The sequence below is a fragment of the Labrus mixtus genome, chromosome 6, assembly GCF_963584025.1.
Source record: "Labrus mixtus chromosome 6, fLabMix1.1, whole genome shotgun sequence".
Lineage (NCBI taxonomy): Eukaryota > Metazoa > Chordata > Actinopteri > Labriformes > Labridae > Labrus > Labrus mixtus.
Window position 1 is genome coordinate 17846498 of NC_083617.1, and position 18441 is coordinate 17864938.

At 38.0% G+C, this 18441-nt stretch overlaps 2 protein-coding genes across 3 annotated transcripts; both read left to right on the plus strand.

The window, feature by feature from the left end:
* Positions 1–234: 234 nt before the first annotated feature.
* Positions 235–3572, plus strand: LOC132975624 (homeobox protein Hox-D11b-like). 2 transcript variants are annotated; one of them, XM_061040314.1, is made up of 3 exons: positions 235–1203; positions 2078–2222; positions 2592–3572. In XM_061040314.1, the coding sequence occupies exons 1-3, from the start codon at positions 588–590 to the stop codon at positions 2683–2685; spliced, it is 855 nt and encodes a 284-aa protein (XP_060896297.1). In that variant the 5' UTR covers positions 235–587; the 3' UTR covers positions 2686–3572. The 2 variants fall into 2 exon arrangements, with proteins under 2 accessions (XP_060896297.1, XP_060896298.1); XM_061040315.1 differs by having other exon boundaries at positions 242–1203; positions 2078–2216.
* A 3544-nt stretch (positions 3573–7116) lies between these two features.
* LOC132975625 (homeobox protein Hox-D9b-like) lies at positions 7117–11017 on the plus strand. The gene is made up of 2 exons (XM_061040316.1): positions 7117–8016; positions 9565–11017. The coding sequence occupies exons 1-2, from the start codon at positions 7332–7334 to the stop codon at positions 9807–9809; spliced, it is 930 nt and encodes a 309-aa protein (XP_060896299.1). The 5' UTR covers positions 7117–7331; the 3' UTR covers positions 9810–11017.
* Positions 11018–18441: the final 7424 nt, after the last annotated feature.

The window sequence follows — 18441 nt, forward strand, 5'->3', positions numbered from 1 at the left end:
AGATTTGCCTTCGTTTTTTAATTAAAGTCTACGTACACAAGACAGAGCAGTGCATGTTCGCCTTAAATCCTGTGAGTCATCTCCTTTCAATTAATTTATGTTTCATACAAAGGCCATAAAAGGATTAATGTAGTGTGCTAGTGTGTTTGAGTGTGTGTGTGTGTGTGTGTGTGTGTGTGTGTGTGTGTGTAGGGGGGTGTTTGGGGCTGGCCTGACAGCAAAAACGTGCATCCCAGCCTGTACTGTATGTTTAGTTAATTATACTCAACAGACTCAGTTTGGGCAGGCTCAAGGTCAAAGATATGTCTTCTTCTCTTTCCTGCTTTCATAGTGGTTTCGAGGATGATGAAGACAGGCTATGTAAACAAATTTGAGGGCTATCATATTTATGTCATAATTCTGCTTCTAGGGTTTAGGTCAGGATGCTATGTTCAAGTTTTTAGCTACATAGGGCTTAGGAGCTCCATGTGAAAAAAAAAAGAGAAACTTGTAAACAACTGGCCCTGTTTATGGCCAATTTTAGGTTTTTGTTAGTTTCTTAGGCGAGACTTTGAAATTAATTATTTAGTAGACTACATCATTTGTCCATGTATTTACCAAGCTGCACTTATCCGTCAAAGTCGGACTCCATCGCTGCACCGTTTTTAACGGAGAATGGCCCGGACTACCCGGGCTCCTGTTACCCCGAGCCACGGCAACACTACCCTCCTCTCCCTCTTCCTCCATGGAAATGGACCCTGTACCAGGCGAACCATCCCACTTCACTACAGACACCCTGCATAACTTTGCAGGGGGACACTGTGTATCGCGAAGCTGTACCGTCCCCACAGACGATATTCAGCCCCGGTGAGGAATGCTTTCTCTACGGCGCCTCTGCTCGCCGTTTCACCGAAGAGTCGCTGACTTTCCCCCGCAGATACACCGCGTTCAATCCGGACTCACAACTCCTCTTCCCGGCAGCACGGAACAGTGTTTTACCGCCGGTTTTCGACCAGTTGTTGGAGTACAGGGATGAAGGATTGGATCCGAAAGTGGAGATTATTCAACGGAGAAATGAGGCGAGTCGAGCAGAGTGGACGAGCTGTGACAGCGGGGAGTGCAGCGAGGTGAAGGCGGGGACAGAGTCGTCGCTGGCTGGGGAGGAGAACGAGGAGGATGCAGCGTTATCCAGCAGCAGCGCAGGAGACAACTGTCATGTGCTGAGTGAGTGGAAAAATACAATAGCCAATAATTAGTATATTTAAATTAGATAACAGTTGAGACTTGAGAAACCAGAGCAAAGTGTATATTGTGGAGACAATAGCCTACAATAGCATAAACTTAATCTTTAAAGGAACAAAGTAGGCTTAGCTCTTAGTAGCCTATTTTGTCCAAAGCCAGAAGAGGCCCGAACAAGGCAGTCAAGAGTTGTCACAAACCTTCGTTCAAGCTAAAAAAAAAAGAAAAAAAAAAGACTGAAGGGCAGGCTAAATACTGAACTATATAGTATCAGAGTTTTTCTCTGTGTTTAGTCAATCTGAATCCTATTTTACTGGACACGTTCGTCCAAATAGCTGAAGTCAATAGGGCGCTTTTCTTGTATTATCTTTGTGTGGCCAGATATAGCCTATTCTTCCTAAATCAAATATCCTGCATAGGCCTGCTGAAATTCTAATGTGTACAAAATAAATATCATATAGGCTAAAGTCAATAAATTAAAAGATAATAGCCTATTAGATTTAAAAAATAAAATACAATAAAAAACTCTACCCCTGCAGGCCTATAACTTTGTTTGCGAGGAAGGCCTATGTTTTTGACATAATGGCATTGGGAATTACAAATAAGCAGATTTCTACGCTTTTTTGTGCAAGTTGCAAGTTGTTTTTCCAGTAAATTTTAACAAATTTAAGTTTTACAAATAGGCTACTACAAAAGCCTATAGTTTTTACACATAATACGATCACATAGAGCGCCATGCTAACTTATTACTTACTTATAAGTGTTGAACTTGACATTCACCCAAAATGGAAAGTTAAATCAGTTTATTTTGCATATACACTTTATTTTAGGCTAGTTATTTTTTTTTCTCACTCCGCAGATCCCGGTGGGAAGAGAAAAAAACGTTGTCCTTATTCCAAGCAGCAGATCAGTGAGCTGGAGAGAGCGTTTCTCTACAACATCTACATTAACAAGGACAGGCGCGTGCAGCTGGCCCGTTTCCTGCGACTGACAGAAAGGTGCATGTATGTTGCAATTCCAAATAAGGAAATAATCAATCAATCGAACTGTCTTTATTTTGATTATGGGCAAATATTGATCAGGAAAAAAAATCTAAATTTCACCGTCCAAAAGACAAGTCACATATCCATTTTACTGGACCACATCTGACCTTGAAACCTTGAGCTCTGAGTAGGCTTGGACATGGATATGTTGTAGACATAATCACTCAAAGATAGTCAAAGATGACCATCATCCAATGACAAAAACAGTAGTATTTGTTGAAGAAAAAATGTATTTTGCTGCTGATGTGTAATTATTCAATTTTTGTAATGCATGTTTTCATTTTAAAATAAGCTTTTATAAATATTTTATGCTTGTTGATGCTATTCCAGGCAGGTGAAAATCTGGTTCCAGAACAGAAGAATGAAAGAGAAGAAACTGAAAACAGAGAGGCTGCAATACTACACAGGATACAACCTGTTCTGACTGGCAGATTGAGGAGGAATAAAGGACAGTATTTCTCTAATTGTTGTGCACAACTTATCTTGGACACTTTAAATGAAAAACAAAAATCCAGCCATCAAATGGTGAACCCCAAGGCACATGTCTTAGCCCCATATTATTCTCATGTTTCTAAGGAAACCACAACAACACCTTAACACATGATTTCCCACTCCTGATTTCCTTCAGTTTTATAATGAAAAAACACAGTATCTCTTCTTTCCACCCTTAGACCCAGCTTCGCTCTGAGGTCATGTGGTTACCCTGCTGCTGCCTCAGACTCTTTTTTTGCATCGCTTTCCTAAAGAAAAAACTCATATTGAACACAGATGATGTTGACTTGCACTGCTGACAATGTAATTTTGAGTTTAGGGAGTGTCACAGTGAACATTTCTTCATTAGCACTTTTTGTTTTATTTCATGTGGAAGTCAGGGTGCGTCAGAGTCATGTTTTTTTTTTCATATTTCAGCCCATCGTCATGTCTTCACGTCAACCCAACATCGGTAGGCTAAATGACGTCAGGCCAATGTCGTGATTTGAGGTCAGCCCAACATCATGATTTTATGTCAGTTCATTGTTAACATCAGTGAATGATGTCATGATGTCAGTTAATTGTCATGATATGACATCAGCCTAACAAAATGGAGTAACAACAGCCCTAAGACATAGGTTGATGTCAGTCAGATATCAGGATATTACGTCAGCGCATCGTCAGGAAAGTGACGTCAAATCAACATCATACATTACATCAGCTCATCATTGGGATATGATGTCACCTCACATCATTATATTATAGTCTTGTCGTTGTTGTCAATTCTATGTTTTTATACTATAAAGACTACAATAATAAGACAAGGAAAGAGTCCAATCATACAGCTTGGTTTGCCTTTGTATTGAGAAGTTTATGGGACTTACTGAATGACATACTTTTATTAGTGAGTCATAATTTCAGGCATATCTTTTACTTATTTGACAAATGTGTATTTCTGCATTGCAACATTATGTCATTGAATTTTTAAAATACATATGGACTATAAAAAAAATCATTGAAGAAAATGTACTTGAATATTTGATACAATGTTTCTAAAAGAGGAACTGCTTTGCTTGTTTCGAAAAGTTTCAAGTGTTTAATCTTTCACTTGATGTTATAACTTTGGAAGTTTGTTATACAATTTAACATTTTTAAACCCATTTGTCTTTTACTCTGTGAGACTTAATTTGTCTGGTTTAGAGATATTAAGACTATAACTTAGGTCTGACTTTGGTTTTGATGAATGAAAATGATTAGAGCCCAAATTTGAATAAAATGAGTAGATATTTAAGCACAGTACACGAATGTTGATTATTGTAGATTGTTACAGTGATGTCTGGTGCTTTCCAAACAGTGTTGTCTCTGTTCTTCTAAAAACCACTGGGTTAAAAACGGAGTGATTTTAGTGCTTTGACTAAATCAATTAGTGAAAGACTAATCGATTTATTCCCCGACAATCAAATTAAATACAAACTACTTTGATAAGTGTTTATCAGTTTGAGCAATCTTTTAAGTGCAACTCCTCTATGACAGAAAACTGAATATCTTGTTGTGAACAAAACAACATATTTTAAGCAGTTATTTTGGGTCCACAGATGGACATTATTCAATATTTCCTTTTTTATTAGTATAAAAAATCAACTTACTGATTAATATAGTATTACATTAATGATTACTTTAATATAGTATTACATTAATGATTACTTTAATAATGACAGTAAGTGTGAGTAATACCCAGAGGCAAAATCAAACAGGATCCCATTTTGATTTAATTTAAAAGGAGGTTTCAAACCGGTCTTGTAGCCAGAACATTAATACAAAATTTGAATTTTATATGAGGCCACATCTATCTATCCAGATATGAGCAAAAATGTTAATAGATCGTCTATACTGTTAACTTTGGAGTTCTGACCCAGACTTTGAACAATCCAGGACCAGACAACAGAAACACACAGTGAGTCCAAGGCTGTAAGTGAACCTTGAACCGCAAAACAACAACCACAACACAACCTCACCATCACAACCCCCATTTCCTCCACCTAATGACTTTTATTGGGGCAATACAGACTGTCTGGTGTGTCTCTGTCTTTGTCTCTCACACTCACTGTGTCTATGTGTCTATGTGAGAATGAAGCCGTGCATGAGCGTGTGTTTATGTGTGACGTAAAAAGAAGGAAAAGGACATGAAAGGAGAGCTTGTGTGTCTGGTTGAAACTAAAGCACTCAAACTAATGGCCTACAATAAAGCTGACCACAAGCCTGCTGAGCCTCTTTCCCAACACAGATGTGGCTAACAAAAAAAAAAGTAATGTGTTAGAAGTTAAAGTGTTTTGGTGTTGTAAACGTAATGGTGATTCAAATTTAAAGACTAAAAGAGTATTCATTTGTAGTCATTTTTTCATTATAATTCACATTTTATTTTGTCATTGCTCTTTAGCTGTTGGTATCAGCTTTTGCATGATTTGAAACCATAGGCTTTACATTCACCCCTCCAGAGAATCATGTTGAGAGTGCCACCTAGAGGACATCGCTGCTATAACTTAAATAATAATTAAATAATTTTTTGACTTTATTGTTTTTACACTCTGTCTAGTGAACATGCTACACAAACATATGCACAAACAGGATCCTATGGACATGCACTAATGGAAAGGTCTCAGAGTGAGGGGGCTGCCCACAGTGGGCACTCCTGAGCGGGTGGGGGGGGGGTTCGGTGCCTTGCTCAAGGGCACCTCGGCAGTGCTGACCCTCCGATTCCCAACCCAGGTCCCTGCAGACTGAGCTACTGCCACCCCCAAAGGATGAGGTCCCACCAAGAGCCATCAGCCATCTGCTCTGAATCCTCAAGCGTCCAGATAAACCAAATAATGCACTGATTTATGTGTTACTTCCTTTTTAATTCACTGGGTTGACAGAGTTTATACAACTTGATAATGATCTAGATTAAAGATGTGCAGTAAAGAAGCCTGCTTGATGACATACACTAGAGCTCCAGGATATTAAACTTTTATTTCTTCCTTGTTGCATATTTTTAAAGGATGGTGATCAAAGAGGAACTCGAGTCTTTCAAATGCAAGTGTCTTTTGTATTTTTGCAATTACTTCTGCAAAATCCAACCACTAAATTAAAAGTTTAACTTCATGGTATTGTTCTGCTGAGATTTGTTCCTTCTGTCGCAATTTCGCTCATCTAACTGGCCCTGAAGTAAGGTTTATAATTTTAAATTATTCTCAAATGATGTCAAACAGGGTCGGGATGCTATTAAATGCAATCTGAAGGCTAATGTTCAGCGTTTGGGACTAGTTCCAATAGCCCTATAAAGTATCGTAAATTCCTTCTGCATTGGCTCATCCAGACAGCAGGTGGCACTAAGGGTGCACAGGAGACATCGATCAAGGTATATGCTCTAAAAAAAATAATAAAACAAATAGCCTAGGTTAGTAAAAGGGCACAGTTTCTTCTGTCTTTGAGCCACGGCCACTGCATTGTCGTCACCTTGTCCAGCTGATTGAGTTTGTGTAATGGAGATCACTTTAAAATGGAAGGGCCAAATACATCCTTTGGGGGATTAATTTTTCAGTAGGGTTCTTTATAATAATCCAGGCAAGTAATATAGTTTATAGGCGTAAAAAACAAATAGGCATTTTCCATTGTTCAATTACATTTTTGGAAATAGACAGACAAGAACATGGTCATGATTTCATTAAATACGGTTGGAAAACTTCCCTGTTTTCCCCTCAGTCACAAGGTTTATGAAGTAAATATGAGGATTTTAATAGTGTTACCCAAATGCACAGTAATAGGCCTACCCATTCTAATAGATTAACACTCACCAAAAGCGGAATTACCTAGGATATGCATTTTCACAGTACAAAGTGACGAAGCAAAAGCAAAACTTTCAGACACTGCTTTTTGAAAAAAAAAAAAAACAATCTAGGGATAATTTATTTTTCTGTGCGGACGAATAGACGCACAAGAAGGATACGCACGTCACTGTATAAAAAGTACGAAGTTTATTAATGGCAAAAACAGCTTTAAAAATATTTTCGCAAATGGACATGAAAAAAACAAAAAACAAATATGAAAAAAAGTAAATTAAATTGAAGCTCTCCTCTGTTAATGCCAACCCCGTTACACACACACACACACACACACACACACACACACACTCTCTCTCTCTCTCGCTCACACACACACACACACACACACACACACACACACACACACACACACACACACACACACACATCAAACAAGCTTGTAAACTGCTCCCTGCTACATTTTATTCAGCTTGTAAAACAGTGTTTCAAGTACAGAGTTTTAAAAAGCTGTATGCTACATTCAGGGCCAGCTGGCAGCAGACTTGCAGGCCTACTGTCACATATCTAAGCACAAAAGACTCATTAGATTTATTTCCTTTACTGGGTAAATACAGTCCAACCATGTGATCCACAGATTAACCAATGAGCAGCCGAGAAGAAGGTAAGGGCAGGAAAAAAATTACTACCATTTTAGGGGAGGATGTAAGCCACTATACTAGCCCATCTAACGTTTTACAGTCGCACTTAAGTGTCTTTTTATTGAAATAATAAAATAAACATGTCGCTAACGAATTATTATTCCATGATGGGGCTCCAGACTGAGGAGCCGTACGGTGCACATTTCATCCCGGGAGGCTTGCAGGGTTCGACGGCCGGCTGTGCGAAGCCAGCCCGGGGAGCTGAGGAGGAAGGGACCCCCGCCTCACACATTCCGGATTTTTCACATTTTTCCAACAAACAAACGAGCTTAAATGGCTTTTCTCCTTGGACTAACACCTCTACGTCCTCGTCGCCCTCTTCTCCGCAGCTGCATTCCACCCCCGGCGCGTCCATCCCTGGCCTTTTCCATCCACATCACCTTCTGACTCACCACCACCACCCATACTATAGCCCGCAGACGCAGACCCACGCCGAGCACCTCGCATCATCGGCAGCTGCTGAGAGCAGATTCGTCCGCTGCTGGGAGGGGGCGACTCCCTCTTCGGAGACCTCTCTGTCACATACCGGTTTTCCCGGGTGTCTCCCTACTCAGGGTGACCTCTCCAATTCGAGCCCGAGGTATGAGGCGGTAAAACCCGAGAGTTCGCCACCACCGCCACACGAGGACAGCCCCGAGGGTTCTAGCTTCGGCAGCCCGGCTGAGGTGGTCCTCGAGCGGCTTGGGACAGTTGAGGAGCTCGGTAGGAAAACGGAGCCCAAAAAGGAGGAAGAGGAGAGAAAACCTCAGCCACAGCTTGACCCGGGTAAGAGACAGATAAACCAAACTCGGGAATGTTTATTAGCATGTGCATAAACAGGTGTGTGTATGTCCGAGTGTGTGTGACTGTGTGTGTGAGAGTGTGGGCAGAGAGGGAGAACGCGGCCTAAGTAAGTAAGTGTGTGTGACTTTTATAGCCCTATAAATGTCTTGTAAACTGTTAAATATAAAACTTTATTGTCCATTAAAATAATTAAGCTGCCATTGCTTTTATTTAACTTTTTGTCAGGAGAGGGACAACGCATGTGGACTCAGACTCGTGCAGGACTTTTTCCCCCTTGTTAATTAGAAAGGCTTCTTTCTGAAGAAACCCCTAACATAGCTAAAATTATGTGGAGGAAAGGCAAACAAAAGCACTCAATAATTTATACGTATTTTTCTGTTAAATAGAATCAAGTGTGTAATGCAGCATGAATTAACAAGACTTAAAACACATTATAGAAGGTAAAAGTGAACATTGAAAATTAGACGAAAAAAACAGACAACATAAATATAAGTCGTGAAGCAAAATAATATGTCCGGGACTTGAACAATAATTACGACAATAATAATTTAAGTTTTAACGTTCTGTAATAGGGAGCTTTTGTTGCATTGATTATAAAACGTTATGGACTGGATGCAGGCTGCGTTACAAATAAATATCATCGACTAAGAGTTCTTCTTATTGTTGAATAAACGTTTTAGGAGATCTCTGCACATTTGAATTTTAGTGCATCATAGAAATAACTAGAAAATTAACTCAACTAAGGCATGTTAGTATTTGACTATTAAGCCAAAATATTTGTTGATGGGTGTCCATCTCACTTAATTACTCCCTTTAATTACTTTTTTAAGCAGCCAATATATTGTGGCTGAGAGATATTTTATCTATCAGCCACAAGTTCAAATATGACCTTTTGAACTGCAGTTGATTCTTAAAATGAGCATTTTGGAAGCATGTCAATGCTGCCTCTGTTCAGACAGAGATTTAAACTGGAGCTTTATTTGGCTCACTGCTGTAGGCTATTTGTTGCTACTTGTTGTAATCCCCAAAACATTTCCAGATTAAAAAAGTCTTTTGCAACATCAGAAACCTCAAACCAAATTTTACAGTGTCCTATTATATTCAATTATTAAAAGGAGGGAGGATGAAATAATGACACAAACAAGCCTAGTGCTAATTAAATTCTGCTGTTAGTGCAAGGACACATAGGGTTTGAAATGATCATTGAAATTGAACATCTTTGTATTTTTAATCCATTTTTATTTATGGATCTGCGGTTTGAGTGCTTGCTATTGTTTCTTTTCCTAATGAGCCAGAAGTTGCAGGCTCATAAAACTTGTTCCTGAGGATATTTTCCTAGATTTTTACGTCAGTCTTTGAACTCCTCACACAGGCACAGGCACAGGCACACACACACACACACACACACACACACACACACACACACACACACACACACACACACACACACACACACACACACACTCATTTAAAAACACTGCTGCAGGGTCACAGTAAAAATCCATGCCACCCTGTTTCTAATTTCTGCAGAAAATCCTTCAGCCAGTTGGATCCATGCCAAGTCCACTAGGAAGAAAAGGTGTCCTTACACCAAACACCAGACGCTGGAGCTGGAGAAGGAGTTTCTGTACAACATGTACCTGACCAGGGACCGGCGCCTGGAGGTGGCAGGACTCTTAAATCTGACTGAGAGGCAGGTTAAAATCTGGTTCCAGAACAGACGGATGAAGATGAAGAAACTGATGACCCGGGACAGGAGGAGTATCAATGAATGAATGAATGGGTGGATGGATGAATGAATGAAGTAAAAAAATAAATGAATGAATGAATGAATGAACAAGGACTTTGGAAAAGATGCTTGGGTTGTTTTATCTGGGATATCAGTCAAGTTTACAGCTGGTGAAAGCGCTCCAAGCTGCCCCAAAATGAAACCCACAGCTGGCTTAATCAGCAGTTTCTAAGCAAGGGGACTGTGGAACCAACATGGCCCCTTGAAAACTGCAGTGCTGAGAATCTGCAGGGGATACTAGTAGGATGTGTTGTAAAACTCGTTGGAAACTTTGGAAAAAATATGGTTCTGTCTTATCCTTTTGGCCTTTTCGTGGCCGATCTTCTGAACTCTGGTGGAGAATTCTTCCATCTGCATGTTACAAAATAAGGATAGTAACCCTGTAACCTGGGGTAGTTGTAAATAAAGCTCAGAATCACAGCGAGATCCATAAATCAAATTAAAAAAACACACTAGTTGATATCAAAGGCCTCATGTGCTCATTTCAAAAACACATCTGTTTTTCATAAAGTTATACATCCCACGTGTCCAAATCTTAAACTACTAGACACACACTTGACTTCACATACTGTAAATTGGCTTGTGCTTTCTGCCAAAATCCGAATCTTGTTTTATGATTTAGTGCCCAAACTATCGTCCTCGTAAAAAACTGCTTTCAGTGTGCCAGATGAGACTGAACTGCAAGGCAACTATCAAAGATAAATCCCTTGAGTGGGTTTATGACCAAACACCTGTCTGTTAGCGGCGGAAAAACAGTCGCAGAGTGTTTATCTGACATTAGAATAAAACACTTTAAGAACCGAAATCCTAAACAAACAGAAGCCTGACACTTAAAACGGTCTATTGCCTTAAGGAGAGGAGAGCAAGACAAACCTCGAAAGATTAATGAGTGAGTTTCAGCAGTATCGAATGGAAAAAAAAGGGAAATATTAGCAACTGATTTACTGAACCCTCTGTTGGCTTTTATTTGAAGGGAAAGATGTTGTTATTCCTGCTTAAAAATATGAAGTCATTTGCAATAACTGAAAGTACATTTACTGTGGATGTGTTGTTATTCAGCCTCATTGCTTCTGGTAGACAATAACACAACCCTGCATCTGTCACATGTCAAGTGTTCCACAAGATGTTTAATGCACATGGTTGATTACACCATGAAAAGCATCTGAAACTACATGTGCTCAATGTGAGTTTTTAAAATATTAAACTATGTGCTACTTTGCAAGAGTTACTTCTGCTGAGAAAAATGTCCTTTTACACTTCAAAATCCAACATCATGCCTCTTTTATTAATTAACCACTTTAGACTATATTGTAATAGGAATGGAAACTTTATTTCTGCTAGAAAGCTGAATAGGCACACAAAAACAACAACATTAAGGCGTGAGATTATAATAGTGGCTGTGGGTGCTGTGCTGTATCCTATACAATTCTATATCAGCTCTTGTCATAAACTTGCCAAGAAAAAGGCATTTAGTTTCTTTATTCAGAAAAAAGTGACTTGTTGAAATCCTGAGGTTAGTTGTAACATGCAGAAATATGTGTTTTGATAATTTGGGTTATTAATAATCTTATACAGGATTACCTCCAAAAATGTAAGATTATTGTACAAAATGTTCATACCTCTGTATTCAGAATATGTGCATATTTACATGCAAGCATAATTTGTAGTCCTATATATATTTTCTTCAATTGAACATACATGTATGTGTGTCAAAAAACATTAAGTAAAAATAATCACATTTTGGGGGGATTTTACATCGCTTACCATTTGTGTTTTTAATCAGAGTTGCAGATAACTATGAATTTATGAATTGTAATCTTAGCTTGAAAGATAAGTATTAGCTTACAGCAGACATGTAGGCTATGTTAAAGTATTTCGAACGTCACAATAAAAGAAACATGCAAATTACAAAGAAACTTTGGCATGTTTCACAAAGTATTTCAGCTGTGTCCAGGTGGGGATTTTCAGTCAAGAGAAACCTAATACTGTGAATCATGTTCTTTCTTTCTTTCTTATTCTAATTTAAAAACGTGCTTCTGATTGGTGCAATTCTCTGTGTTACAACCGACCACAGTCTGCTGCCCCCCCCCCCCCCCCTCCGAAATTACACCCAGAAGTGACTTTTATGATTTTGTTCCTCAAAAATAGAATAAGCTTCCTTGTATTTTTTTTTTCTTTTATAAACTGTGCATGTAGCCTTACGGGCACATTTGTTGTTAAAGTAGTTATTGTTGTCGTCATTGTTGCTATGTATCTCTTTTGTCACTGTGAGTCTAATATGCAGATATGGTCAAGCCTGCGTTCCTCTTCACACACACACACACACACACACACACACACACACACACACACACCAGTCATTGCTAAGCTACGGTGCGACAGCAGTCTGATGGTTATTTTCCTGCTTCATTGTTACCTCCCGTAAGAATAAACTGATAAAAGGACTTCATACAGAAATAACGCACAATTTTCCTTTTAGAATGTACCATTACATCAAGCTAAGATATCATATGAGTTCTATAGTGATATTATTTTGTTATGTCTTTTGTTTTCGTGAGGATGAGATGGACTCAAGGACAACACATTCTCTCTGGGAGCAAAGAAACATAAGAGGCTGTGTTGGCCCCCAGCGACAGGCCCGTGCTGTGACGTCACTGGGGTCAAGATGTGAAGAAATGATGCTTTCATCTGCTCATATAAGCTCATATAGGCTCAACATGCTGCTCATGGGGATTTTTAAAAATGAAATAAACAATGGATTACATCATCATTGTGAATAAGAAGCTTTACTTGTATTTATTTTTCCTTTCAGCGTTATCTGGGATTTGATGTAACCTAAAGGAAAAGGTCATTGGTGTCAGATTGTTTTAAAGGTTTTATGGGACATTTCTAGTAACAGTATGCTATAAGGCGGTTGTACAAAGGATGCATTTGTTGTTCTTCTTTATTTTTTAATTAACTTGAAACAATAATAACGACTGTTACTTTTAGCATGGTTATAAAACTTCTATTATACAACTTTTAATAATGCCAAGAAACTACCGGAAAAAAATACAATAATTTACAGAACAATATTGCCAGAATAATTTAGCTGACATAAAATTAATAACATTCATTCTTCTAGTTCTACTTCTACTAATGTCATAAGTCACTACTACTACCACTACTACCAATAACTCTATAAGGTTGTTGACATACTGTATTACATACAATATTAGACTACTACTTCTAATACTAAGCCTACTACTACTACACAATAACTTTGTGACTTTGAAATGAGTCTTCTACCACTGCTAATGTTTATCCTACTTTACTAGTAAAAATACGTATGAATATGAATATAGTTAATGTAGATTAAGTTTGTCTTTAACTTAAGGTACCTACATTTGTTTATATTTTACAGGTAACGCATATTTAGATTTGTTCAACCCCTACAGCAGGGAAACGAGAACAAAATAATACGTCACATCTAAACTTATATTAGGCGATACTCGTAGTTTCATACTATTGTTCTATTTTGTTTCGGAATGATCCAAGAATACAAAGTAGGCTATTTCATATATTGTATTATTGCATCGTCAAGGTGTTTGACTGCTGTCAGGTATATAGTGTGAGCTTGGGTCCTGCCTGCTTGTTTTGTCAAAGTCAGTGCAGCGCCTCGTAGCTTCCCTCATTTACAGCCACCATATAACCCAGCCAGCGCTCACCCTACTGCAGGGTCATAAAGCAACAGCATGCATTTGGAGAATAAACGTGACTTTCCCCACACACAGACACACTAGCAGAGAGAGCCACAAACACACACACACACACACACACACACACACACACACACACACACACACACACACACACACACACACACACACACACACACACACACACACAGAGAAAGAGAGAGAGAGTGAGAGAGAGAGAGCGCGAGATGGGGACCATAAAGTGATTTAGCCCAGACAGTCTTAGCGCTTATATGGTTTTATTGGACACCCTTTCCTGCCTTGGAGCGTCAATTGTCTTTCGAAATGTTAAAGTCATTGTCTGCAGATGAGACCAGACAGCCTCAATCACAATTCTACACAACAGGAGAGCACAAAATACAGAACAAAGGCGACCAGGCCCTTAAGGGTTTGAGTCTGGATATCACGCCTTTCTACAAAAAAACATCTAGTCATATATACAGTCCAAGTGCGTATAATAAAATAAAATAAAATAAATAACAGCCATAACTTCAAGGCCGCAAATATTAACCTCATATATCGGCTTCTTATGAATTCTGTCTCTCCTGCCGTGAATAAGAAATCTGTTCTGATGTTGTGCAGAAATGTCACAGTTCATTATTGACATACGCAGTGTGTGAGTTATTCCCTGATATTGACTGAGCGCTCAAACACTTTATACTAAAACCAAAATTAAGCTGACAAAGACAAAAAAAAAATAAGCTTGAACGATACATATCTTTAAACATCCAAATTAGAACTGGAAAAAAAAGAAGAAAAAAAATATTGTTTCTTCAAACACACTGGAATACTCAGGGGGGGATAGGCTACACGAAACCAAAAACAACCGGTAATAGCAAACTAACAGCAAAATTGATAACAAAACAAGTAGGCCTACACAAAAGAAAAAAAATGTTTGAAAGGACTGATGAAGTCTAAACGGTCTAACTCGGAGTAAGGCAATAAAACGGACGAGACAACAGCACGCGGTCGACTATAACGAGGGAGTACTTCTTGTGCTGCAGAAATTAAACAGGAAGGAGTAATGCTCATATTATTGCCTCCGATTAAATGTTGCTCCAAACACAGATCTGCACACATCATATTAATTGAATTCACCATGGTAGACTATTAATGAATTAAAATAATTGAGGTGAGCTTCATGCAAAAATGATTCTTTTTTGAAGAAAGGTCTCCGGCAGCAGTGTTTAGTAAAGGAGCACATTAAATGAGTTATTTTAGCATACATGCAGCCTTTAACCATAAAACACGATGAGCTTTATCTTCTTTTTTAAGCCATTGTTCAAAACTGATTCATACAAGTAGCCTAAATTATAATCCGGAAGTAACGGAATGCTTACAAATATATCCCCCCATTTGAATTTGAATTTATTTATTTAATAGGGACAATGCAATTTAACATAGTTTCAATACAAAGCATGACACCGATGTGTTGCATATATACTATAACTATTGTTAATTTCCAACTCTTGTTTCCCTATTGGGCCTTTGGGTAAACAAACAGAGTAATGTTCAACATTCGATCCAAAAAAAAAAAACATAACACTATATGAGGATACATAGGCTATATTGATATATATTGATTCGGCCCTGTTGATTATCATGTGCCAAACACATTTTGTAAGAGAAAAATATAAATGACTCAAAAACCAAAGGAATGCCCGAACACAATAGAAGAATCAGCTGTTTGTATGTGCAGTAACTTGCTCTGCCCGCTGGGTGGCAGTGTTGGATTTGTTGAGCTGCTGACACGCATTGCTGCTATGATGTCATGGTAAACATCTGAACTTTGAATAGACAGAGTAGAAGCTACATTTTCATAGTGAAAGTCGTGCACATGGACGGATACTGATTCCTGCAGAAACACAACTTCAACGTCATTCTTTAAAAAAAAAAATACTGTGTGAAGCTCTGTGGTGAAAATGTTCTACAGTGATGTGAAAGTAAGGTAATGCACTTAAGTAATCACTTTAAGGTAGATAAAGGTCTTATTTGACTGTTTTAGCCTTACATATAAAATTAGAATATTATTACTCATGCATGAATGTAAAAGCAAGATCTTAAAGATGTTGGGTGACTTTAGTGTTTGGTTGTTGTTTTGGAATCATTAAATAACCATTTCCACTGTGAGGTAATCAGTTGACTATTTCTTCATTCATTGATTATTTCTGAAATTTGCTTTGCCCAACATACAGTGCAAAATAGTTTAACTACCAAAACAAATAAAAAACATTAAATGGGAGTGCAGCAAAAACAACCAGACCTGACGCTCATAAATCTTGAACCATGTGTTACAGTTTAAAACAGTGATACAAACCACTGCTGATGCATGCTTTCATTTTGAAATGTTAAGTCCATTAATTTCAACAGTCTAATTCAATATAATTAGATTTTTTTCACCCTGCAGAGCTTCACCAATGACTGCCATTTTAATTCATGATATTCATCCTTTTTGATGGCCCTGTACTAGCAGACCAAGATTACATTCATAAATCCAGCTTCATCTTAAAAGTTTGATCTCTGAAATCTCTAAATCTGCCGAATAGCCACACTCCTATCTATGACAGAATGCATCTTTAAGATATTCAGCCTATATATTCTTTATTGTCAAGAATATTTGCTTTGATGTTACGACTCATGTAAATGGCTGTGCTGCTATCTTTCATTCCTCCTTATTTCATTTTTTCACAAATGTTGGAATCTACCTATGAGCATGACTCCAGTTAGAGAGGAAACTGATGCTTCACTTACACTTTGCATTTCCTCATAAAAAAACCCAAATCTTTTTCCCCCTAGACATTTGGACAAGCATCCAGTTCGCCATGTATTAAAACTAAAACCAGCTCAGTGAAACATATCCATGTAACTAAAACATTAAAGAAATAGGAAACTTTTCTTACACCTTCCTTTTTCAGAGCGTTTCAAGATTAGCCATCACTTTTTTTTTATTCTAGGGAAATGACATATTTTACAAGACAATTAGAAAAGCATGACAACAAATGCTCCCATCGTAAAACAGCAACATAATGTATCTCTGTCATATAAAAAGCCCTCTCTCTCTCTTTCGCCACTGTTTAACTGTGACATAAATTACTGACTTTCCAAATACATGCAGACATTAAAATGTTGTCAACTCATATTTCAGCTCATGCTCTCCTGGAGCTGCGTGGCTATAAAAAGACAGACATCAAATTTTGGAAAGAAACATAAACATGGACGATTTATCACCAACTACAATTCATCCCGTGTTTCTGACTTACAAATGTGGCATTTTTTTGTGTGTGAATATTTTTTTTGGCCAATTTGGCCTTTTTACTTGATAGGTGTGTTGAAAAGAGACAGGAAGTGTTGGGAGGAGGAGAGAGTTGGGGGATGACATGCAGCAAAGGGCCGAGGTGGGATTTAAACCCACGGCTGCTGCTGCGACGAGGACGACAGCCTCCACACATCATAACCACTAGGCTATCAGTGCACCTACAAATGGAGCATTTCTTTCATTTTTTCTTTTGTTTCTTCTTTATCAGAGGCTTTGAAAGTGGTGTAGTTGAATTGTGATTTAAAAAAAACCAATAAGATGGCTGCCACTGGCTTTAACATGGAAATGAGCGTGAGAGTTTTATGGCACGCTGCTTTTATTGTAGGGAAAAACACTGGGAAAGACCACACTTAATGGTTAACCGATCTTAGAAATAAAGCACCACTGTAAATAAAACAATTCTAATTTATAATGATATAACTGAGAATAATCTGGAATAAGCACAATATTTTCTGAACATGCTCTGATAAATATAAACCTAGATTACTTAGTTCTAGTGGTTTCATGGCAATTTGATTTGCACAAGCAAGATTTTAATTTAAGCCTGCATCCAATCTCAATTGAATTGAAATGAAAGATACTCTAAACAAATTGCAGTCACTGCAGCCATCTTTGATTGGTTCTGTTAATTCTGTTTAAGACTAAATTCATTTGTCATCACTTAAAAGATAATGAAGCAGAAACCCTGAGAGGTGAGAGTAACACACTTTGCAGATGTTTGTTTGAGTTCAGATTAAAGGTGAACTGGGGTTATCTTGCCACATATATTATTCAAGCAACACTTTTAGAGCTTTTCCTCATTAATAGAGAATGACTACGCTGGAGGAAAGGCGAAGCTTTAAAGCTTACTGCTTATTCTTCCTCAGGAAACATAAACAACTCTACCACGTTTTGCACCGACAATGCAGCAGAATGCAGCTCATGGTTTGGCTGTCAGGACAACTTTATTATTTTGAATGATTCTCACAGCTTTGATAGTGATGTTTTTTTTTAGAGACAGCTGTATCAGTGAAGAAGATCGAAGAACCCATTGTTTACTAATCAGGAGCTAGTGGCACATTTAATCCTACAGAGCTGGATAACTCCCAGGGAACACAGAAATATGAAACTATACAAACCATATTGTCTCATCTACCTAAAATATGTTGGTCATAATGTGTTTACTATTTGATTCTGCTGCCCCCAAGTGGCCCCCAAGTGGCCAAGTGGCCTTAGAAATCTGCTAATGCAGGTTTAAATAGCCGAAGTAAGAATGCTTTATATTTCTAAGAATAATATTCTTCATTATTATAAGTTTTCATTTTATTTATTTCATTCATTCATTTTTTTAACTAGGCTCCATGCAACAATTGTAGTAATTCATATATGTTTAACATTTTGACGACTTTAATTTCATAATTTCACCAGGAAATGAGTCAAAGAAAGCCCATGGCCAAGTCCTTGTCTTCATTGTTAATCTATAGACTTCTTCTGATTTTTATTTGGTGTTGGTTGTAGTTTTGGTTTATTCAGAAACAGGAATCTCAAAATGTTCAGAGAAAAGGCGCAGAAAATATCATGTGAAT

Bases quoted from the DNA above. Each gene is read 5' to 3' on its own strand.
- LOC132975624 (XM_061040314.1), top strand. From the start codon at position 588: ATGTATTTACCAAGCTGCACTTATCCGTCAAAGTCGGACTCCATCGCT. The intron at 1,204-2,077 runs GTGAGTGGAAAA...CTCACTCCGCAG, and splicing joins AGACAACTGTCATGTGCTGA to ATCCCGGTGGGAAGAGAAAA. The intron at 2,223-2,591 runs GTATGTTGCAAT...ATGCTATTCCAG, and splicing joins CGACTGACAGAAAGGTGCAT to GCAGGTGAAAATCTGGTTCC.
- LOC132975625 (XM_061040316.1), top strand. From the start codon at position 7,332: ATGTCGCTAACGAATTATTATTCCATGATGGGGCTCCAGACTGAGGAG. The intron at 8,017-9,564 runs GTAAGAGACAGA...TAATTTCTGCAG, and splicing joins TCAGCCACAGCTTGACCCGG to AAAATCCTTCAGCCAGTTGG.